Here is a 23,166-nt window from a genome sequence, read left to right on the forward strand (position 1 = left end):
TTTACAGAGTTGTCCGTCACATCCAGAGCAATCCCGTTGACCGGAGAGCCGCAATCGGCTACAACGCCCAGGCAAGCCGATCGGCCGCAGTCCCATAGGCGTGCCGTGCCATCCCGCGAGCTGGAGACCACGTTCCTGCCCCTCTCCACGATGGCTGCATCCAGGATTCCTGCACCATCGTAAGAGAGGAAATGCTTAGTAACGGGCTTTGCCAGTTCCGTTGCCGCGGAGGCGCCAGATTGCTGAACACCTAAATGCCCTGGCTCAGCTCTGGTTGCAAAACAGAGCCGAGGTGGCGCAGTGGTTAAATGCAGCACTGCTGGCTACTTCAGCTGACGGCAGTTCTGCAGTTCGGCTGTTCAAATCTCACCGGCTCAGGGTTGACTCAGCCTTCCATCCTTTCGAGGTGGGTGAAATGAGGACCCGGATTGTTTTGGGGGGCAATATGCTGACTCTGTAAACCGCTTAGAGAGGGCTGAAAGCCCTATGAAGCGGTATATAAGTCTAACTGCTATTGCTATTGCTAAAACAGCTGGCAAAACATTTCAAGAATTGGCTTTCTACATGGAGTCCTCGGATTCTGAGCTCAACATTTCTGTTGCCAAGCAAGGCAAGTTGTTCAGTGACCGTCTTGCCCTGTTTTACGACCTTTCTGGCAGCAGCCGTTAAGTGAACCCCTGCGGTGGTTAAGTGAGTAACGTGGTTATTATGTGAATCTGGCTTCTCCATTGACTTTGCTTGTCAGAAAGTCGCAAAAGGGGGATCACGCGACACACAACCCAGGACACTGCGACCGTCGTAAATATGAGCCACGGGTCAGAATTTGGATCATGTGACTGTGGGGATGCTGCAACAGTGTGAAAAACAGTCCTAAGTCACCACTCTGAAAAGCCTTAGTAAGGCCACACCTAGAGTACTGGGTCCAGTTTTGGTCACCACACTATAAAGAAGATGTGGAGACTCTACTGCAGTGTTTCTCAACCTTGGCAACTTGAAGATGACTGGACTTCAACTCCCAGAATTCCCCAGCCAGCGAATGCTGGCTGGGGAATTCTGGGAGTTGAAGTCCAGACATCTTCAAGTTGCCCAAGGTTGAGAAACACTGCTCTACTGCTCTACTGCTATTTTTTCTTTTTTATGTATATTGAAATGGAATTATAAATACCATCAACACAAAAGGGAGTTTGCTCAGAAGCTGAAATACACCATGTGAATTGGAGGAAGAGTGGGAAGCAGAGGAGAGAAGAAAGATAGGAAGAGAGGGACAGGAGAGAGGGTGAAGGGGGAAGACGAGGTCTATAAGGAGGAGTGGTAAGGGGAGAGAGGAGAAGGAGAAAGGAAGGGGAAGTAGAGTAGAAAATGATGATGGAGGGAAGAAAGGATGTAGAAGAGTGGGAAGCAGAGGAGAGAAGAAAGATAGGAAGAGAGGGACAGGAGAGAGGGTGAAGGGGGAAGATGAGGTGTATAAGGAGGAGTGGCAAGGGGAGAGAGGAGAAGGAGAAAGGAAGGGGAAGTAGAGTAGAAAATGATGATGGAGGGAAGAAAGGATGTAGAAGAGTGGGAAGCAGAGGAGAGAAGAAAGAGAGGAAGAGAGGGACAGGAGAGAGGGTGAAGGGGGAAGATGAGGTGTATAAGGAGGAGTGGTAAGGGGAGAGAGGAGAAGGAGAAAGGAAGGGGAAGTAGAGTAGAAAATGATGATGGAGGGAAGAAAGGATGTAGAAGAGTGGGAAGCAGAGGAGAGAAGAAAGATAGGAAGAGAGGGATAGGAGAGAGGGTGAAGGGGGAAGATGAGGTGTATAAGGAGGAGTGGTAAGGGGAGAGAGGAGAAGGAGAAAGGAAGGGGAAGTAGAGTAGAAAATGATGATGGAGGGAAGAAAGGATGTAGAAGAGTGGGAAGCAGAGGAGAGAAGAAAGATAGGAAGAGAGGGATAGGAGAGAGGGTGAAGGGGGAAGATGAGGTGTATAAGGAGGAGTGGCAAGGGGAGAGAGGAGAAGGAGAAAGGAAGGGGAAGTAGAGTAGAAAATGATGGAGGGAAGACAGGATGTAGAGAGGGGGAAGAAAGTGTCGGATAAGGTATAAATATGGTGTATGGAGAGCAGAAGAGCCAATAACTGGTTTCTTTTTTTCCCTTTGGTAGTTGATGGTAAGATGAATTGATGTAATTGCTTAATAATACAACATGATATTGACTATGTAATAGTATACATGTGATTATATGCTATGAAAATGGAAAATAAAAAAACTTTCTATGCGGAAGAAGATGTGGAGACTCTAGAAAGAGAGCAGAGAAGAGAAACCAGGATGATGAAGGGAGTGGAGGCTCAAACAGATGATGGACGGTTGCAGGAACTGGGCCTGGCTAGTTTAGGGAAGAGAAGGACCAGGGGAGACAGGAGAGCCTCTTCCAATATCTGAGGGGCTGCCACAGAGAGGAGAAAGGGGTCAGGCTATTTTCCAAAGCCCCCAAAGACCAGACAAGGAATAATGGATGGAAACTGATCCAGGAGAAATTCAACCTGGAAATAAGGAGGAATTTCCTGACAGTGAGAACCATCAACCCAGGGAACAGAAGTTGTGGGAGCTTCATCTCTGGAGGCTTTCAAGAAGAGAAATGGTGTAGGGTCTCATGCTTGGGTGGGGGGTTAGACTAGATGTTCTACAAGGTCCCTTCCAACTCTGTTCATCTGTAATCTGTAATCTGAAGAACGGTTGCAGAAACCAGGCCTGGCTAGTCTAGTGAAGAGAAGGACCAGGAGTGACACGATAGCAATATTCCAATATTACCAATATTTGAGGGGCTGCCCCAGAGAGGGTGGGGGGGTCAAGCTATTTTCCAAGGCACCTGAAGGCCAGACAAGGAACAATGGATGAACAAGGAGAGATTCAACCTGGAAATAGGGAGGAATTTCCTGACAGTGAGAACAATCAACTGAAGTTGCCTTCGGAACTTGTGGGAGCTTCATCATTGGAAGCTTTCAAGAAGAGACTGTCATCTGTCAGAAACTATGTAGGGTCTCCGGCTTGGGCATGGCAGTTGGACTAGATGACCTACAAGGTCCCTTCCAACTCTAATGATGTTCTGTCTGTTGCAAGGCTAACGGATCGACTCCCACCGGACAACAGAAGCGACACCAGTTCTTCCAACTCTTCAATACGCAGCTGGCTTAATTCGATTTGAGAGACCGCCTTCTGCCAATTACCTCCCTTCGTCCCATCAGATCGCATAGAGTAGGCCTCCTCCGAATTCCATCCGCCAGTCAGTGCCGACTGGCGACTACGCGGAGGAGAGCCTTCTCGGTTGCAGCTCCGACGCTTTGGAACGATCTCCCCGTGGAGATTCGCACCCTCACCACCCTCCAGACCTTCCGCACAGCCCTCAAGATCTGGCTATCCCGTCAGGCCTGGGGATAAGATCCTAATCTCGCCCCGCCCGAATGTTGAATGAATGTTGTGTTTTATTGATTATTTTTCTTTATTCACATTTCTTTTGTGTCTTGTCTTACACTCCCCCTCCTATGAAATGTAAGCCGCCCTGAGTCCCCTTAGGGAAAAGGGCGGCCTATAAATCTTAATAAAATGAAAAAATGAAAATGATTCGGCATCTGGGCCGACTCCAGCGCTCGCTCCCCTTTACCTGCTTTGTGCCCTTGAAAAGTTGCGACGCAGCTGCCGTCCTCGACAGACCAGACCTTCAGCCTGGCGTCCATCCCTCCGCTCAGCACCACGATGCCCGATGGGAAAAACCGACAACAGTTCACGTCGAAGACGTGACCTTCCAAATTCCTCTGAAAAGGCAATACATGGAGCACCTCATCGACAGATCCCGTGCTTGCTCGGGAGAGAGGGGGCAGAATTTACGGTGCTGCTAAGCAAGGCGGTTGTTAAACGAGTCACAGCGCATAGCTGGCTGGGGAATTCTGGGAATTGAAGTCCGCCCCTCTTAAAAGTGGCTGAGGTTGAGAAACAACGACTCAAGCGAAACTTACTCTAACTTCCCCATTAGCGGCTTGCCAAATTTTCATCGTGCCGTCAGCGCTGGTAGATACGCCCAGCCCACCTCCGCTCGAGATGTCAAGGCAGGTGATCTACAATTAAAGAGAAGAAGAGCGGTGAAGAATAAATGGCTCGACCGATTCTTCAAAGCACCTGAAGATACAAGAAGATGGAAACTAATCAAGGAAATAGCAATAGCAGTTCGACTTATATACCGCTTCATAGGGCTTTCAGCCCTCTCTAAGCGGTTTACAGAGTCAGCATATTGCCCCCAACAACAATCCGGGTCCTCATTTCACCCACCTCGGAAGGATGGAAGGTTGAGTCAACCTTTGAGCCGGTGAGATTTGAACCGCCGAACTGCAGAACTAGCAGTCAGCTGAAGTAGCCTGCAGTGCTGCATTTAACCGCTGCGCCACCTCGGCAAATTAGAACTAAGGAGTAATTTCCTAACAGTTAGAACAATTAATCAGTGGAACTGCTTGCCACCAGAAGTTGTGAATGCCCCAACACTGGAAGTTATATTTAAAAAAAGTTTTTTATTAAACACAAATTAAAACATTGGACACAGCGTAACAGTGTAAAAGTCTTTGCCATACATACTAAGATATAAAGTTAAACATTATGGTTAGGTTAGGTTAGGTTTATTCCAGTGGTTCCCAAACTTGGCAACTTTAAGACTTGTGGACTTCAACTCCCAGAATTCTCCAGCCAGCTCTGCAGCTCTGCTGGCTGGAGAATTCTGGGAGTTGAAGTCCACAAGTCTTAAAGTTGCCAAGTTTGGGAACCACTGGTTTATTCGATTTATATGCGGCCCTTCTCCCAAGGACTCAGGGCGGGGTGCAACATTAAAAGAAACACATAATACAAAAGTTAAAAAGAAATTAAATAGGATATCCCAAACCCAATTAAAATTGACAATGACATTTTTTAAAAAAGAATTAAAATTAAAATTAACAGTAATCAATAATTTGTTTTGTTCAGGCCAGGCTGGCTTGCTGGAAAAGCCAACTTTTTAGGGCCCGTCGGAAGGACCGGAGGTCGGGGATTATGTGAAGCTCCGGGGACAGCTCGTTCCAGCTTATTTACAATTGGTCTATTCAGTATTTACAAACACAAAAATATCGTATTTTCAACCATGTTGCTTTGTTATTATCTTATACATTTTCACTGTTAAGAGTTTCATACACAATTCTAATCTCCATTGTATAAAACTTAGTCGTTCCTTATTTTGGGTCTTTCCTTTCTTGTTCCAACCATCGATAAAATTTGCTCCAGTTCTTATAATGTTCTGATTCGTCTTTATTCTTCAATTCCCACGTCAATTGTGAATACTCCAACACTGGACGTTTTTAAGTAGAGATTGGACAGCCATTGGTCTGAAATGTTATAGGGTTTCCTGCCTGAGCAGGGGGTTGGTCTAGAAGACCTCCAAGGTCCCTTCCAACTCTCTTATTCTGTTTCATGAAAAGAAGGACTAGTGGGGACGTGATAGTAGTGTTCCAGTATGTGAGGGGCTGCCAGAAGGAAGAGGGAGTCCAACTATTAGCAATAGCAGTTAGACTTATATACCGCTTCATAGGGCTTTCAGCCCTCTCTAAGCGGTTTACAGAGTCAGCATATCGCCCCCAACAACAATCCGGGTCCTCATTTCACCCACCTCGGAAGGATGGAAGGCTGAGTCAACCTTGAGCCGGTGAGATTTGAACAGCCGAACTGCAGAACTGCAGTCAGCTGAAGTAGCCTGCAGTGCTGCATTTAACCACTGCGCCACCTCGGCTCTCGGCTCTATTCTCCAAAGCACCCAAAGGAAAGACAAAAAGCAACGGATAGGAACGAATGAAGGAGAGAAAAACAACCTACAACTAAGGAGAATTTTCTTGACTGTGGGAACAATTGACCCATGAAACAAATTGAGCCCCAAAGGTCGTGGATGCTTCAACTGGAGGTTTCCAAGAAGAGGCTGAACGGTCATTTGTCCAGAATGGTATACAGAGTGTCCTGAATGGGTAGAGGGTTAGATTAGAAGGGACCTCCAAGGTCCCTTCCAATTTTGTTATTCTGTTAATTTACTTTAATCTTAGGGGGAAGAGATGTTTTATGGGGATAGGGAAGCGTCCCTCGCTCCTGAGAAAGTAGCAAGTACAATACAATACAATAGCAGAGTTGGAAGGGGCCTTGGAGGTCTTCTAGTCCAACCCCCTGCCTGGGCAGGAAACCCTCTACCGTTTCAGACAAATGGCTATCCAACATCTTCTTAAAGATTTCCAGTGTTGGGGCATTCACAACCTCTGGAGGCAACTTCTGTTCCACTGATTAATTGTTCTAACTGTCAGGAAATTTCTCCTCAGTTCTAAGTTGCTTCTCTCCTTGATTAGTTTCCACTCATGGCTTCTTGTTCTACCCTCAGGTGCTTTGGAGAATAGATTTTCTTTATGGCAGCCCCTCAAATATTGGAAGATGCTATCATGTCCCCCCTGGTCCTTCTGGGCATTTTACAGTTCGATAATATCAAGCATGGGCCAGTTAAAAATGTGATTAATAAAGGATGGATCCAAAGAATCATAAAATCCTAGGGTTAGAAGGGACCTTGGAGGTCTTCTAGTCCAACCCCCTGCTCAGGCAGGAAACCCTACACCACTTCAGACAAACGGCTATCCAACATCTTCTTAAAGACTTCCAGTGTTGGAACAACTACAATTTCTGGAGGCAAGTTGTTCCACTGGTTAATTCTTCTCACTGTTGGGAAATTTCTCCTTAGTTCTAAGTTGCTTCTCTCCTTGATTAGTTTCCACCCATTGCTTCTTGTTCTGCCCTCAGGTGCTTTGGAGAATAGGTTGACTCCCCCTTCTTTGTGGCAACCCCTGAGATATTGGAAGGCTGCTATCATGTCTCCCCTAGTCCTTCTTTTCATTAAACTAGACCTACCCAGTTCCTGCAACCGTTCTTCATATGTTTAATTCGCAATTTAATGAGTTTATATGCCGTCCAATCCCGAAGGACTCCAGTCTGGGATTGGTTTAGTCTCCAGTCCCCTAATCCTCTTTGTTGCTCTTCTCTGCACTCTTCCTAGAACAATGGTTCTCAACCTTCCTAATGCTGCAATTCTTTAATATAGTTCCTCATGTTGTGGTGACCTGCAACCGTAAAATTATTTTATGTTTTCTGTATTTTTTCGAAAAGATGTGTTTTCTGATGGTCTTAGGTGACCCCTGTGAAAGGGCTGTTTGACCCAGAAAGGGGTCGCGACCCACAGGTTGAGAACCGCTGGCCTAGAGTCCAGTATGAGAAATTGACTCAGAACAGTCCCACCTTAACCTCATGGGCCTTTCTGAGCCAGTGAAGGTTTGGGAGATGCTTTCGAGATTTTGTTAATGCAGCCTCTATTGCTGGAAATATACTCCGTGACATACAACCGTAATGAAGCCTGACCATTACCGTCCTATGCCATTATGCTTGTGAAATGGGCCAGTCAAACGACTGCAGAGGTCATTAAGCGAATATCGCAGTAATAAAGTGAACCATGGTTTTTGCTAAAAATTATAAGGCTTTTTTTAAAACCCTGCCTTTATTCTCTTTCAATAGTCCTTTCAAAGCAGGCGATAAAAGAATACGTACACTTTTCTGATGGATCCGGCAAAAGGAAGTGTACGGTGCCAGGAATTTGCTAGAGGTTTTTTCCCGCGAGCAGTGGACAAGCAAACTTTTCTGAAGCAGATAAAAAAGGAAAAATTGATTTAAAAATAAGATGGGCCAAATGCAGATTATCTCAACCAACCTTCCTTCCTTCCTCCCTCCCTTTCTTCTGTCTACCTATCTACCCACTCTCATTCCTTCCTTCCTTCCTTCCTTTATTCTGTCCACCTATCCACCCACCCTGCCTCCCTCCTTCCTCCCTCCCTCTTCTACCTATCCACCCACTCTCCTTCCTTCCTTCCTTCCTTCCTTTATTCTGTCCACCTATCCACCCACCCTACCTACCTCCTTCCTCCCTCCCTCTTCTTCTGTCTACCTGTCCACCACTCTCCTTCCTTCCTTCCTTCCTTCCTTCCTTCATTCTGTCCACCTATCCACCCACCCTCCCTCCTTCCTCCCTTCCTCCCTCCCTCTTCTTCTGTCTACCTATCCACCACTCTCCTTCCTTCCTTCCTTCCTTCTTTCCTTTATTCTGTCCACCTATCCACCCACCCTGCCTCCCTCCTTCCTCCCTCCCTCTTCTACCTATCCACCCACTCTCCTTTCCTTCCTTCCTTCCTTTATTCTGTCCACCTATCCACCCACCCTCCCTCCCTCCTTCCTCCCTCCCTCTTCTTCTGTCTACCTGTCCACCACTCTCCTTCCTTCCTTCCTTCCTTCCTTCCTTCCTTCCTTCATTCTGTCCACCTATCCACCCACCCTCCCTCCTTCCTCCCTTCCTCCCTCCCTCTTCTTCTGTCTACCTATCCACCACTCTCCTTCCTTCCTTCCTTCCTTCCTTCCTTCCTTCCTTTATTCTGTCCACCTATCCACCCACCCTCCCTCCCTCCTTCCTCCCTCCCTCTTCTTCTGTCTACCTGTCCACCACTCTCCTTCCTTCCTTCCTTCCTTCCTTCCTTCCTTCATTCTGTCCACCTATCCACCCACCCTCCCTCCTTCCTCCCTTCCTCCCTCCCTCTTCTTCTGTCTACCTGTCCACCACTCTCCTTCCTTCCTTCCTTCCTTCATTCTGTCCACCTATCCACCCACCCTGCCTCCCTCCTTCCTCCCTCCCTCCCTCTTCTTCTGTCTACCTATCCACCTCTCCTTCCTTCATTCCTTCCTTCCTTCCTCCCTCCCTCCATCCCAAAGTCTAACAATATGGAGGGCCATCTGGGCTTCTGCAGTATGTGGTCAAAAAAAGGCAACATTGTGTCATATTTTATTGAATGAATGAATGAATGAATGAATGAATGAATGAATGAATGTATGTATGTATGTATGTATGTATGTATGTATGTATGTATGTATTTAGTGTCACATCCCTGGTATGCCCAAATATGGGAGGAAGCTGTGCTGGCTGGGGAATTCTGGGAGTTGATGTCCAGGTAGCTTAAAGTCACCACGGTTGAGAGATATTGGGTTCCCCATCAGATGAAGAGACTTGTGTTTCCCGAATGCTTCTGCCTTTCCATATAATATGATTTTTCTGGGGGGGGGAAAATGTTACCGGATTCTGCTTTTCGACAATACCTTAGTTATTGCGCTGACTTCAAATCCTTCGGAGGCTACAATTTCAGGAACCCCATCTGGGTTCAGACCGTGACAGGTCAGAGTTCCATATAAAGTCGATTTCCCTAAAGGAGAAGAACAAACAATATGGTTGGAAATGGTTATGGAACCTCCTGCTTGAGCAGGGGGTAGGACTAGAAGATCTTCAAAGGTCCCTGGCCAACTCTGTGATTCTGTTAAGGAATCACATTTTACTTTAAGTGCCAAAGCTTAGCAGGTGCTAAAACCAACCCTCCTTTAAAAATAAAGAACAGGAGGGGGGGAAATGCTGATTTTTCAACGTTGTGTCCTAATGCGTAAAATGTACATTTTTATCAGCAACCTAAAATGATAACGGAGGGCAAATCTTTGCTTTGATGGCACTGTCCATGTGGCCGGGAAGCCAGCATCACTTAGGACATAAGTAGTTCAGGATTGGCACATTATGTTAAGAATTGTGTATTATGTCTTCTCAAAGTTAAGTTCCGGGCTTGCAAAGATATATTTGTTTCAAAGAGTTTTATTATTTTTCAGTTATAAAAATAAACATTCCATCTGTCCTTATGCAGTCTGTCGTCTGGGTACAAACCTCTCTGTGTAACATCGTTCCTCTTTTGCCACATCTTTCACATTCATATGAACATTATTTCCCTAAGTTTAGTATTATAACATATTGAGCATTTAAATATTATAAAACTCTCCATTTTTCTTCTGAATATCTTCTATATCATATTAACATTATTACTCTCATCATAAACATACTAACAGTTTTCATCTTATTTATATCTTTATCTAAGTGTATTATCTACTTATTTTTTAGCCTTCTTCATTTCCAAACTCCCTTTTTTTTCTCTCCAACCATTGGTAAAATCCTCCCCAAATCAAAGAATATTCAGTTTTCTCTTTCTCCTTAATTGCTAATGTTAATCTGTTCATTCCTGCACATTCAAATGTTTTCCTTATCACCTTTTCATCCATAGGGATCGCTACACTTTTCCAGTGTTGTGCAAATACAATTCTAGCTACAGTTAATACTTGCAAATATTATCAGCGAATACAGGTAGTCCTCGCTTTACGGCCGCAACTGAGCCCCAAATTTCCACTGCTAAAGTGAGGCAGCTGTGAAGTGAGCTTTGCCCCACGTTACGACCTTCCATGCCACCGTTGTTAAGTGAATCCCTGATGTGGGTTAAATTGGTAACGTTGTTAAGTGAATCTGGCTCCCCCCCCAACGACTTTGTTTGTCAGAAGGTCGCAAAAGGGGATCACGTGACCCCGGGACACTGCGACCGTCGTAAATACGGACAGGTTGCCAAGCGGCTGAATTTTCATCCCATGACCCTGGGGATGCGGCAACGGTTGTAAGTGTGAAAAGCGGCCATACGTCACTTTTTTCAAGGCCGTTGTGGCTTTGAATATAAGTGAATGGTTGTAAGTTGAGGACTACTGGTAACCATCTCCAGAATGAAACAGTCGCCAAGCCAATCAACGAAACTGGGCTTTTGCCAAAGGCCCAAAACTTTGGAGGCTGATCTCACCTGGGAATTGCCTGATATCCAGGTTTACACAGCCTCCTTAGCTATCATTCCTGCACATAAGCCACCATTCCTGGATTTGCACAACTCAGGTGACCATCTACAAGCAAGCCCCATTGCAGGTGGAGAGTTTATTGTCGTTTTGATCCCAGGGATCAAACAAAAATATGCAGATTTGAGTTTACAAAAAACTCCTAACTTTTTGCCGTTGTACCTTACGATTTATGTCGACTGCGAAAACAGTCAGAAGTCACTTTTTTCGTTGTAACTTTGAACAGTCACTAAATGAAGAAGAGGACCACCTGTATTGGGAACCTCAAAAGCTGGTGCAAAGAATTCGGTCCGTACCACGCAAAAACCCTAATTTGAGCAGGTTTGAGCAGGTCTGTTTTAAGAGGGAAGGGATTGGAGGTAGGGGGATACTTTACACGAGGTGTGTAACATCGGAGTAGGGGAGGAGGAAAAGAAAGAACTGGATCCCTTCGGCAGAATCGCTCGGCAACAACAGCAGGAAAGTCCGGTTTTTCTTCCTCACCTGGACTCCTGCAGCTCAGCCAAACCTCCTCCTCGTTTTTTCTAGAAAATTGGGAGAGAAATAAACCATTAGCCCGGAATCAGATGACAAGGGAGATATATAAATTATATAATTTGATGATACGGGAGACATATAAATTAGAATTACATATAAATAAATAAGAGCAATAATTGAAAGGACTGGGCTGTTCAGCACCTGGATGGCCAAGGGCTTCCCTACCTGTAAATGGGTTTAACGCGGCGTCTCTCAAACTTGGCAATTTTTTTTTTTAATTAAAATTTTTTTAACATTTTTTAATTTAAAACAAATACAACATCTTTCTTTACATGCTATAGGAAGTGTGTCAGTCGGTCACAAATAAACTTTTGTGCATCTCCTCCACAGTCAACAAACATAGCTCATGTTAACTCGAGCATTTTAACTCAGATATTCATACATATCACCATCATCATATATCCATTTTCATTTTGACTGTAATTATTATTTAAAAATATTAGTAAAAATAATAATCTTAAACAATACATGCCCACACCAGTGGGAAAAGAAAAAATCAAAAAAAAAAAGAAAAGAAAAAGGAGGCCCTCACAACAGTCACTCGTGCCCTTGTGATCTCTAGGCTGGAATACTGCAATGTGCTCTACATGGGGCTGCCCTTGAAGAGCATCCGGCGACTTCAGCTAGTCCAGAATGCGGCTGCGCGAGTGATCGTGGGCGCACCGCGGTTCGCCCACATAACACCAATCCTCCGCGAGCTGCGCTGGCTACCTGTTGATCTCCGGGTGCGCTTCAAGGTGCTACTTGCCACCTATAAAGCCCTCCATGGTAGTGGGCCTGGGTACTTGAGAGACCGCCTCCTGCCAATCACCTCCTCGCGACCAATTCGATCACACAGATTAGGCCTCCTCCGAATCCCATCCGCCAGTCAGTGCCGACTGGCGACTACGCGGAGGAGAGCCTTCTCGGTAGTAGCTCCGACCCTGTGGAACGACCTCCCCGTGGAGATTCGCACCCTCACCACCGTCCAGACCTTCCGCACAGCCCCTAAGATCTGGCTATCCCGTCAGGCCTGGGGATAAAGATTCTAATTCGCCCCACCCGAATGTTGAATGAAAGTTGTGTTTTATTGCTTTATTTTTTTTTCCTCATTCACCTATTGTCTTATGTTTTGTCTTGCAGAGCCAAGGTGGCGCAGTGGTTAAATGCAGCACTGCAGGCTACTGCTAGATCAGCAGGTCAGCGGTTCAAATCTCACCGGCTCAGAGTTGACTCAGCCTTCCATCCTTCCGAGGTGGGTAAAATGAGGACCCGGATTGTTGGGGGCAATATGCTGACTCTCTGTAAACCGCTTAGAGAGGCCTGAAAGGCCTATGAAGCGGTATATAAGTCTACTGCTATTGCTATTGCTATTGCTTGCACTCCCCCTCCTATGAATTGTAAGCCGCCCTGAGTCCCCTCAGGGAAAAGGGCGGCCTATAAATCACAAATAAAATCTAAAATCAAAAAAAAAGAAAAAAAAGACAAAAAGAACAAAAGACAAGGCAGGGAAGAAAAAACAGAACAAAAAAACAAAAACAAAAAAAAAAGAACAGAGGTATATATTATATAGAAAAAAAAAAGTATATCAGCTGGTTACAACATGTTTTGGTGCATCTCTTCCATTAATTCATATTAATTCAAATATCTTAACTCAAATGTTTACCATATCGACATCATTGTACCTCCACTTTTAGTTGACTACAGTTATTTAAACATCCTTCATCCTTAACTATGAAACTTGGCCATTTTTAAGAGGGGTGGACTATAACTCCCAGAATTCCCCAGCCAGAAAAGCTACCAATCAGCTGGTAAGGAAACAGGAGAAGCAAGGGAGGAAGCCCAATTGTGGCATGGGTGGATGGGAATTGTAGTCCCGGAGAGAACTAGGTTGCCTCAGTGTCTAACTTGGGCTCCCGCACCCAGAAGGCTGGGACTGGCAGACCCAAAGACCGATAAGACAACTCCCTGCAGTGAAAAGGCCATTGTGGCATGGGTGGATGGGAATTGTAGTTCCCAAGAGGAATGGATTGATTGCCTTGGTGTCTTCTCTGCTTTGGACTCCAACTCCCAGAAGGCTGGGACTAGTGGATCCAAAGATCTCCTAAGACAAGTCAATGCAGTTAAAAGGCCATTGTGGTGTGGATGGATGGGAATTGTAGTCCCAAGAGAGGGCTGGATTGACTGCCTCAGGGTCTTCTCTATCTTGGACTCCCACACCCAGAAGGCTGGGACTGGTGGATCCAAAGATCTCCTAAGACAAGTCCATGCAGTTAAAAGCCCACTATGGCATGGGTGGATGGGAATTGTAGTCCCTCAGAGGGCTAGACTGATTGCTTCATGGTCTTCTCTGCCTTGGACTCCCACACCCAGAAGGCTGGGACTAGTGGACCTAAAGATCCCCTAAGACAAGTCCATGCAGTTAAAAGCCAACTATGGCATGAGTGGATGGGAATTGTAGTCCAAGAGAGGGCTGGATTGACTGCCTCAGGGTCTTCTCTATCTTGGACTCCCGCACCCAGAAGGCTGGGACTGCTGGACCCAGAGACCCCTAAGACAAGTCCATGCAGTTAAAAGCCCACTATGGCATGGGTGGATGGGAATTGTAGTCCCTCAGAGGGCTAGACTGATTGCTTCATGGTCTTCTCTGCCTTGGACACTCAGAAGGCTGGGACTAGTGGACCCAAATTTCCCCTAAGACAAGTCAATGCAGTTAAAAGGCCATTGTGGTGTGGATGGATGGGAATTGTAGTCCCAAGAGAGGGCTGGATTGATTGCCTCAGGGTCTTCTCTACTTTGGACTCCCACACCCAGAAGGCTGGGACTGGCGGACCCAAAGACCCCTAAGTCAGTTAAAAGGTTGCTTCCCTCCCCCTCCCCGCGGCCCTCAGAGACTCCGCTCCAATTTTTCCTTCAGGGATCTCCGGGTGGTCTCCCTTCCCCGCCAGGCACGCAGCCAACGCCGAGGGGCGTGGCCGGAGCCATCGTGGGCGTGGCCTCCCCCACCTCAAGACCTGGTCCCAGTCGCTCTGGATCCGCAGCACCGGCGCCTGCGCCATCTTCGCCTCAGCCTTAGCCCCGCCCCGGAAGCCCCCGGCCGGGGACCGCCCCCCGGAAGGCCCGGGCGCCGCCCACCACGGCAGCAGTTTGGCGGGCGGCGAGGCGCTGCTGGGAGGCCTGAGGCGGCTGAGGCGGCGGTTGGAGGTGCTCGCGGAGGTGGGCGGGGCTTCAAGGGGGCGGGGCGGCTTGGCCTACCTGGCAGGGCTGGGCGTGGGGAGGGCGACCCCTCGCTCCAACCCTGCGAGGTAGGTTTGTTCGGGGGGGGGGGGGGGGGAGGAAGCGGCGCTTCCTTCCCGATATTTCATTTGCATAAGAGGTAAAAATTAACTATGCCCTTCTTTGTGACCTCGGGACTTCAACTCCCAGAATTCCTTCTTCCTCTATTGGCTTTGCTTGTGGGCAGCCATGCTGGCTGTGGGATTCTGGGAGTTGAAGTCCACAGGTTGTAAATAGGACATAACTGCTGAGGGATTCTGGGAGTTGAAGTCCACAGGTTGTAAAAGAGCCATAGATAATGGCTGAGGAATTATGGGAGTTGAAGTCCACAGGTTGTAAATAGGACATAACTGCTGGGGGATTCTGGGAGTTGAAGTCCACAGGTTGTAAATAGGACATAACTGCTGAGGAATTATGGGAGTTGAAGTCCACAGGTTGTAAATAGGACATAACTGCTGAGGAATTATGGGAGTTGAAGTCCACAGGTTGTAAATAGGACATAACTGCTGAGGAATTATGGGAGTTGAAGTCCACAGGTTGTAAATAGGACATAACTGCTGAGGAATTATGGGAGTTGAAGTCCACAGGTTGTAAATAGGACATAACTGCTGAGGGATTCTGGGAGTTGAAGTCCACAGGTTGTAAATAGGACATAACTGCTGAGGGATTCTGGGAGTTGAAGTCCACAGGTTGTAAAAGAGCCATAGATAATGGCTGAGGAATTATGGGAGTTGAAGTCCACAGGTTGTAAATAGGACATAACTGCTGAGGGATTCTGGGAGTTGAAGTCCACAGGTTGTAAATAGGACATAACTGCTGAGGAATTATGGGAGTTGAAGTCCACAGGTTGTAAATAGGACATAACTGCTGAGGGATTCTGGGAGTTGAAGTCCACAGGTTGTAAATAGGACATAACTGCTGAGGAATTATGGGAGTTGAAGTCCACAGGTTGTAAATAGGACATAACTGCTGAGGGATTCTGGGAGTTGAAGTCCACAGGTTGTAAAAGAGCCATAGATAATGGCTGAGGAATTATGGGAGTTGAAGTCCACAGGTTGTAAATAGGACATAACTGCTGAGGGATTCTGGGAGTTGAAGTCCACAGGTTGTAAATAGGACATAACTGCTGAGGAATTATGGGAGTTGACGTCCACAGGTTGTAAATAGGACATAACTGCTGAGGAATTATGGGAGTTGAAGTCCACAGGTTGTAAATAGGACATAACTGCTGAGGGATTCTGGGAGTTGAAGTCCACAGGTTGTAAAAGAGCCATAGATAATGGCTGAGGAATTATGGGAGTTGAAGTCCACAGGTTGTAAATAGGACATAACTGCTGAGGGATTCTGGGAGTTGAAGTCCACAGGTTGTAAATAGGACATAACTGCTGAGGAATTATGGGAGTTGAAGTCCACAGGTTGTAAATAGGACATAACTGCTGAGGGATTCTGGGAGTTGAAGTCCACAGGTTGTAAATAGGACATAACTGCTGAGGAATTATGGGAGTTGAAGTCCACAGGTTGTAAATAGGACATAACTGCTGAGGGATTCTGGGAGTTGAAGTCCACAGGTTGTAAAAGAGCCATAGATAATGGCTGAGGAATTATGGGAGTTGAAGTCCACAGGTTGTAAATAGGACATAACTGCTGAGGGATTCTGGGAGTTGAAGTCCACAGGTTGTAAATAGGACATAACTGCTGAGGAATTATGGGAGTTGACGTCCACAGGTTGTAAATAGGACATAACTGCTGAGGAATTATGGGAGTTGAAGTCCACAGGTTGTAAATAGGACATAACTGCTGAGGGATTCTGGGAGTTGAAGTCCACAGGTTGTAAATAGGACATAACTTCTGAGGGATTATGGGAGTTGAAGTCCACAGGTTGTAAATAGGACATAACTGCTGAGGGATTCTGGGAGTTGAAGTCCACAGGTTGTAAATAGGACATAACTGCTGAGGAATTATGGGAGTTGAAGTCCACAGGTTGTAAAGGAGCCATAGATAATGGCTGAGGAATTATGGGAGTTGAAGTCCACATCTTGTAAAGGGACATAATGGTTGATGAATTCTGGGAGCTGAAGTACACAGCTGGTAAAGGAGTCAGTTGGCCCAGGAATTGTGGGAATTGAAGTCCACAGCTCATAAAGGGACTACTATAGTGGTCCATCCCTGATCAAAGGAGAAGTGAGGGGCTTATTTGTCCCCATTTGAAAAGAGGGAGCATTAGCAAGATTCAACGTGGGTGGGAAAGTTATTAATTATTATCTCTCTCGATACAGATACCTGTGCATGTCGATATGTATGTAGATAAAAGATATTAAGGGGAGCCTATAGTTGCCGTGTGCCAGGGCCACACCCTCAACTTTTGTCTTCTGATCAATGGTAAGAGGGCTCAAAATAATAAAATAGAAAATGCGGTAAGGCGGATGCCATTAAAAACCAAGCAGAAAACAATTGATCATTGCCTGATGTTCCTGCTAATTGGTCCAATTGAGTTAGGCCTGGAGCCACTGGCAGTTGAGAACCTTTGCCAGTCCTTCATTAGAGGCCTTGTGGGTCCTCGTCCCTTGTAGAGATCCTTAATTTGCGGGTAATTAGCTGACATTTAAAGGATAATGGAGCAGTTTGTCAGGGAGCAGTTTGTGATTTGATCAGTTTGGGATTGCCGTTGCCAAGTAGCAATAGCAATAGCAGTTAGACTTCTATACCGCTTCATAGGGCTTTCAGCCCTCTCTAAGCGGTTTACAGAGTCAGCATATTGCCCCCACAGTCTGGGTCCTCATTTTACTCACCTCGGAAGGATGGAAGGCTGAGTCAACCTTGAGCCGGTGAGATTAGAACCGCTGAACTGCAGATAACAGTCAGCTGAAGTGGCCTGCAGTACTGCACCCTAACCACTGCGACACCTCGGCTCTTATAGCCTGTACAAAACCTGTTTGTGTTGGGTGGGGATAACAACATTATTTCAAGACAAGGAAAGTTGCCGACTTCAGTAATTCGTTTAGTGACGATGAAAAGTGACTTACCGACCATTTTTCACATAACCGTTGCAGCCCCTCCAGGATCATGTGATTGAAATTCAGAGACTCGGCAACTGGTGTGTACTTATGCCTGTTGCAATCTTCCGGGATCACACGATCCCCTTTGGCAACCTCCTCGCAAGCAATAGCAATAGCAGTTAAGACTTATACACCGCTTCATAGGGCTTTCAGCCCTCTCTAAGCGGTTTACAGAGTCAGCATATCGCCCCCAACAACAATCCGGGTCCTCATTTCACCCACCTCGGAAGGATGGAAGGCTGAGTCAACCCTGAGCCGGTGAGATTAGAACCGCTGAACTGCAGAACTGCAGTCAGCTGAAGTAGCCTGCAGTGCTGCATTTAACCACTGCGCCACCTCGGCAAAGTCAACGGGATTGCCAGGTTCACTTAACAACCGTGTGACTACCTTAACCACGGCAGGGATTCTCTTAACAACGGTGGCAGGGAAGGTTGTAAAAAAGGGGGGCGGGAACTCGCTTTAAAAATGTTTCACTTAACAACAGAGATTTCTTGAACGGTCAGTAAATGCACTGTTGTAAGCCAAGGTCTACCTGTATAAGTCTTAAGTACTATTGCTATTCTTTTTTTTTTTTTACAGTGCTGTTGTAACTATCAACTGTTGTTAAATGAACATTTCTAATTCAAGGACTACTTGCTGTTGGATGAATCAGTTAAAGAAGCCTGTAGAGATTCTCCGTCATCCATGTCCTGGTTGTTGTCCCAAAGATGCTTTTTTCAGGAGGCAACTGGACTTTCTATTTTTTTCTTTGGAAGAGGTTTCGCTTCTCATTCAAGGAAGTTCTTCAGCTCTGACTGGATGGTGGGCAATGGAGGGATTCATACGCTTTGCAAACAGCTGGTCATTTGCATCCTTTGAGAGGGTCCTTGAGGCCACTTGGAGGTTTTATCTGTGTCCTCAGAGTCACCCGAGTGATGCAAATGGTTCCTGTAGTCTGCAATTTTTTCTTCTGGAAATCCATTCCTTCTCCCACCCCATTCCAAGGGTCTTCACCCCAAATTGCATTGCTCAAAATCTGTAGAGATTCTCCATCATCCAGGTTATCCCAAAGGTGTTTTTTTATATCAGGAGGCAACTGGGCTTCCTTGTTTTTTCTTTCGAAGACATTTCGCTTCTCATCCCAGAAGCTTCTTCAGCTCTGACTGGATGGTGGGGAATGGAAGGATTGATGTTCCTTGCAGACAGCTGGTCATTTGCATCCTTTGAGAGGGTCCTTGAGGCCCCTTGGAGGTTTTATCTGTGTCCTCAGAGTCACCTGAGTGGTGCAAATGGTTCCCGTGGTCTGCAATTTTTCCCCCTCTGAAAATCCATTCCTGCTCCCACCCGATTCCAAGGGTCTTCACCCCAAATTGTATAGCTAAAAAGTCTGTAGAGATTCTTCTTCATCCAGATCACAGTTGTCCCAAAGGTGCTTTTTTTTTTTCAAGAGGCAACTGGGCTTCCTTGTTTTCCTTTGAAGACGTTTCCCTTCTCATCCAAGAAGCTTCTTCAGCTCTGGAAGTGCTTCCAGAGTGCTTCACCTCCAAGTGGCCTCAAGGGACCCTCTAAAAGGTTGCAAATGACCAGCTGTCTGCAAGGAAAATCAATCCTTCCCTTCCCCACCATCCAGTCAGAGCTGAAGAAGCTTCTTGGAGGAGAAGAGAAACATCTTCGAAGAAAAAAAAAAAAGTCCACATTTGCCTCCTGAAAAAGCACCTTTGGGGCAGTTAACAAAAGTGTTGGGTTAGGTCAGGGGTCCCCAAACTTGGCAACTTTAAGACTTGTGGACTTCAACTCCCAGAATTAAGATTTAGTTTATTTGTATGCCGCCCTTCTCCGGGAGGGACTCAGGGCGGCGAACAACTCAAAGGGGAAAAAGGGAACATAAAACACAATACACGTGATTAAAATAAACAAGAGTCATACAGCCATACAAGTCGAGAGGGGAGGGGAACTCATCAACCCCAGGCCTGCCGGCACAGCCAGGTTTTGATGGCTTTCCGGAAGGCCTGGAGAGAGGTGAGGGTCCGAATCTCCGCGGGGAGTTCATTCCAAAGGGCCGGAGCTGCTACAGAGAAGGCCCTCCCCTGGGTAATAGCCAGATGGCATTGGCTGGTGGACGGAACCCGGAGGAGGCCGACCCTGTGAGATCTAACGGGTCTTTGGGAGGTAATTGGCAGCAGGCGGTCTCTCAAGTACCCAGGTCCAATACCATGAAGGGCTTTATAAGTGACGACTAGCACCTTGAAGCGTATCCGGAGACCAATTGGTAGCCAGTGCAGCTCGCGGAGGATAGGTGTAACGTGGGTGTACCGAGGTGCACCCACAATCGCTCGCGCGGCTGCATTCTGGACGAGCTGAAGTCTCCGAGTACTCTTCAAGGGCTGCCCCATGTAGAATTCTCCAGCCAGCTCTGGGAGTTGAAGTCCATAGCTCATAAAGGGGCCATAGATACTGGCTGAGGAATTCTGGGAGTTGAAGTCCACAAGTCTTAAAGTCGCCAAGTTTGAAGACCTCTGGGTTACGGGGTTACAGTCTCACACCGCTGTGGATACCACAAGGATTTTTTTTTTTTAAAAAAAGCAGCGGCTTCTCCTTTTCCCCAGATCTGCCAGGATGTCTGGCCACAACTGGAGCCAGAAGACGCAAACCAGGAAGGAGGAAGAGGAGGAGGAGGAGGAAGATCCTTTTGACCAGATGATCCAGCGTACGGGTTGCGCCACTTTCCACTACGCCGTGATGGAGTGCATGGCAGAGCACCAGGACTGGCGCAAGTGCCAGGAGCAAGTGCAGAGTTTTCGGACCTGCATGGCGGAGCATCAGAAGCAGCAAGCCGAGGAGGTCCGGAGGAGGCAGAAGCTGCACCAGGCTGCCAGCTGACCAAAGAGGAAGCAAGGGAGTGCTGGCCTGCTGGACTCCAGAGCTTCGGAGCAACCTGAGCCCAGCAGGGCTGGCGCTGGATGAAGCCCTGGGCGCTTCAGAAATCCAGGAAGAGCTACATTTTGTAGACAAAAGATGTGTAGACCGTCAGGCCCGCTAATACAAAACTGGAGTGGCATTCATTCTTTCTTTTTCTGCTTTTAATAGGAAAAAAAATGCCTCCTGTCAGGATAAATAGAAGTTTTCTTTGTTGGTGCCGTTCATCATTTGAGGTATTGGCAAGGTTTTCCCAATCTTGGGCAAAAATCTCAGAGTGAAAAAAAGCCAGGGCCAAACATGGCTGTTTTTCACGTGGGGGTGGGTGGTTGGGCACATACTGCATCCAGTTTTGGTCGCCACGAAGTAGAAAAGATGCGCAGACTCTGGAAAGAGTGCAGAGAAGAGCAAGAAAGAGGATTAGGGGACTGGAGGGTGAAACATATGAAGAACGGTTGCAGGAACTGGGAATGTCTAGTTTAATGGAAAGAAGGACCAGGGGAGACAGGATAGCAGCCTTCCAATATCTCAGGGGTTGCCACAGAGAGGAGGGAGTCAAGCTATTCTCCAAGGCACCTGAGGGCAGAACAAGAAGCAATGGGTGGAAACTCATCAAGGAGAGAAGCAACGTAGAACGGAGGAGGAATTTCCTGACAGTGAGAACAATTAACCAGTGGAACAGAAGTTGCCACCAGAAGTTATGGGTGCTTCGTCACTGGAGGTTTTCAAGGAGAGACTGGACTGCCATTTGTCTGAAATGATATAGGGTTTCCTGCCTGAACAGGGGGTTAGACTAGAAGACCTCCAAGGTCCCTTCCAACTCTGCTATTGTATTGTATTGCATACTAACAGTGTTGGGACCTCTGGTGCAGTGGCCTAGAGACGGAGCTCTCGCCTCACCATCAGGAGGCTGTGCGTTTGATCCTAGGTAGAGGAAGATCTTTCTCTCGGCACGATGAGAATATATCTGCCGAACAAAACTCCGCATCGGCAACAGGAAGGGCATCGGGCCAGTCATCACTCATCTCCATTCAGTTGCCCAGACTCCACCCTGCAATATGGGGTCATTAAAAGGAGATGATGATAGAATCCTAGGACTGGAAGGGACCATGGAGGTCGTCTAGTCCAACCCCCTTCTTAAGCAGGGGACCCTATCCCATTCCAGACAAATGGCTGTCCTATCTCTTCTTAAACACCTCCAATGCTGGAGCACCCACAACTGCTGAAGGAAAGCTGCTTAATGGATCTCAGAGTTAGGAAGTTTCTCCTCAGTTCTAAGTTGCTTCTCTCCTTGGTTAGTTTCCACCCATTACTTCTTCTCTTGCCTTCAGGTGCTTTGGAGAATAGCTTGACCCCCTCTTCTTTGGGGCAACCCCTGAGATATTGGAAGGAAGGAGGGAAGGAAGGAAGGAAGCAGAGAAGGGAGGGAGGAAGCAAGGAGGGAAGGAAGGAGAGGAGGGAAAGAGAAAAGGAAGGGTCTCTCCTTGATTAGTTTCCACCCATTGCTTCTTGTTCTGCCCTCAGGTGCCTTGGAGAATAGCTTGACTCCCTCTTCTTTGGGGCAACCCCTGAGATAGTGGAAGGAAGGAAGGAAGGAGGGAAGGAAGGAAGCAGAGAAGGGAGGGAGGGAGGAAGCAAGGAGGGAAAGAGAGAAGGAAGGGTCTCTCCTTGATGCGTTTCCATCCATTGCTTCTTGTCCTGCCCTCAGGTGCCTTGGAGAATAGCTTGACTCCCTCTTCTTTGGGGCAGCCCCTGAGATATTGGAAGACTGCTATTATGTCTCCCCTGGTCCTTCTTTTCATTAAACTAAATCAGTGATGGCAAACCTTTTAGACACTGAGTGCCAAAACTGCGTGCACATGCCCAAACTAAAAAGTGTGCATGCATGCAAATGTCCGTGTGCATGGACAAGCATGTGCAATGCGTGCGTGGAAATGTGCAGACATGCGCATCAGAGACCCGAAGACCAGCTGGCTGGTGGGAGGCGGGGCATCCCAACACCAGCGTGGCAAGAGGTCAAGATCTTTTTCTTTTGTGAGCTTCTGTTTCATCGTCTGCAGGGGGACAGAAGCTGACGAAAGAGACGCCACCGAGATCTGACCTGGGTTGGCGGTGCCTGTGCCACCCCTGAAGAGGGTCATAGGTTTGCCATCGTGGAACTAGGTTCTGCGGCAAACCAGCTTCGTGCCATTTTTTGTATTTACAGAAACGATTGACTCCCATCTGTTCTGACACCCCCCCCCCCTTGTGCCACACCAAAGCACTCGGAGCCAAAGATACTTTACGGAATTTATTAACAGACAAGACAGGTCCTTGGCAGCAAACCAGCACAGACAAGCTAACACCACAGTTCTCTAACATTAGTTAATGCGTTGACTTCTGCAAAAGGGGCGTGTGCACAAGCAGTCCTTTTATAGTCTTGAGAGGAGCCTAATGACCACCAGCTGAGTGCAATTACCTCCTGTAACTGCGCAACTGTTCCTTGCGTCTATTAGCCCTCCGTTGCCGGGCATCCAGGACCAACTCCCTTGTCTCCTCCCCACTGTTCCAATGCATGCCGTCAGGATCACTCTCCCTTGTCTCCTCCCCATTGGTCCAAGGCTCAGGCACCTCTTG

The 23,166-nt window shown here is 47.1% G+C and overlaps 2 protein-coding genes across 7 annotated transcripts in view; one reads left to right on the top strand and one right to left on the bottom strand.

The window, feature by feature from the left end:
• The window catches only part of PAAF1 (proteasomal ATPase associated factor 1), a 14,589-nt gene extending 177 nt beyond the window's left edge, over positions 1–14,412 (bottom strand). Inside the window, exons 1-7 of the mRNA XM_032219689.1 lie at positions 14,330–14,412; positions 11,291–11,331; positions 9,203–9,306; positions 7,613–7,702; positions 3,988–4,086; positions 3,636–3,786; positions 6–169 (exon numbers count right to left, since the gene is read on the bottom strand). Of these exons, the coding sequence (XP_032075580.1) occupies positions 6–169; positions 3,636–3,786; positions 3,988–4,086; positions 7,613–7,702; positions 9,203–9,306; positions 11,291–11,331; positions 14,330–14,382 (702 nt within the window). The 5' untranslated portion in view covers positions 14,383–14,412. The remainder of the gene's footprint in view (positions 1–5; positions 170–3,635; positions 3,787–3,987; positions 4,087–7,612; positions 7,703–9,202; positions 9,307–11,290; positions 11,332–14,329) is intronic.
• A 24-nt stretch (positions 14,413–14,436) lies between these two features.
• On the top strand, positions 14,437–20,766 carry LOC116510667 (cytochrome c oxidase assembly factor 4 homolog, mitochondrial). Of its 6 annotated transcripts, none has more exons than XM_032220298.1 (3): positions 14,450–14,539; positions 16,876–16,978; positions 20,217–20,766. In XM_032220298.1, exon 3 carries the CDS (start codon positions 20,251–20,253, stop codon positions 20,512–20,514), a length of 264 nt encoding a protein of 87 aa, XP_032076189.1. In that variant the 5' UTR covers positions 14,450–14,539; positions 16,876–16,978; positions 20,217–20,250; the 3' UTR covers positions 20,515–20,766. The 6 variants fall into 6 exon arrangements, with proteins under 6 accessions (XP_032076191.1, XP_032076189.1, XP_032076188.1 ...); XM_032220297.1 differs by having other exon boundaries at positions 20,241–20,766; XM_032220300.1 differs by lacking the exon at positions 16,876–16,978 and having other exon boundaries at positions 14,437–14,527; positions 20,241–20,766.
• The last annotated feature ends 2,400 nt before the right edge of the window (positions 20,767–23,166 follow it).

This window comes from Thamnophis elegans, chromosome 6 (assembly GCF_009769535.1).
Source record: "Thamnophis elegans isolate rThaEle1 chromosome 6, rThaEle1.pri, whole genome shotgun sequence".
NCBI classification, from domain to species: domain Eukaryota; kingdom Metazoa; phylum Chordata; class Lepidosauria; order Squamata; family Colubridae; genus Thamnophis; species Thamnophis elegans.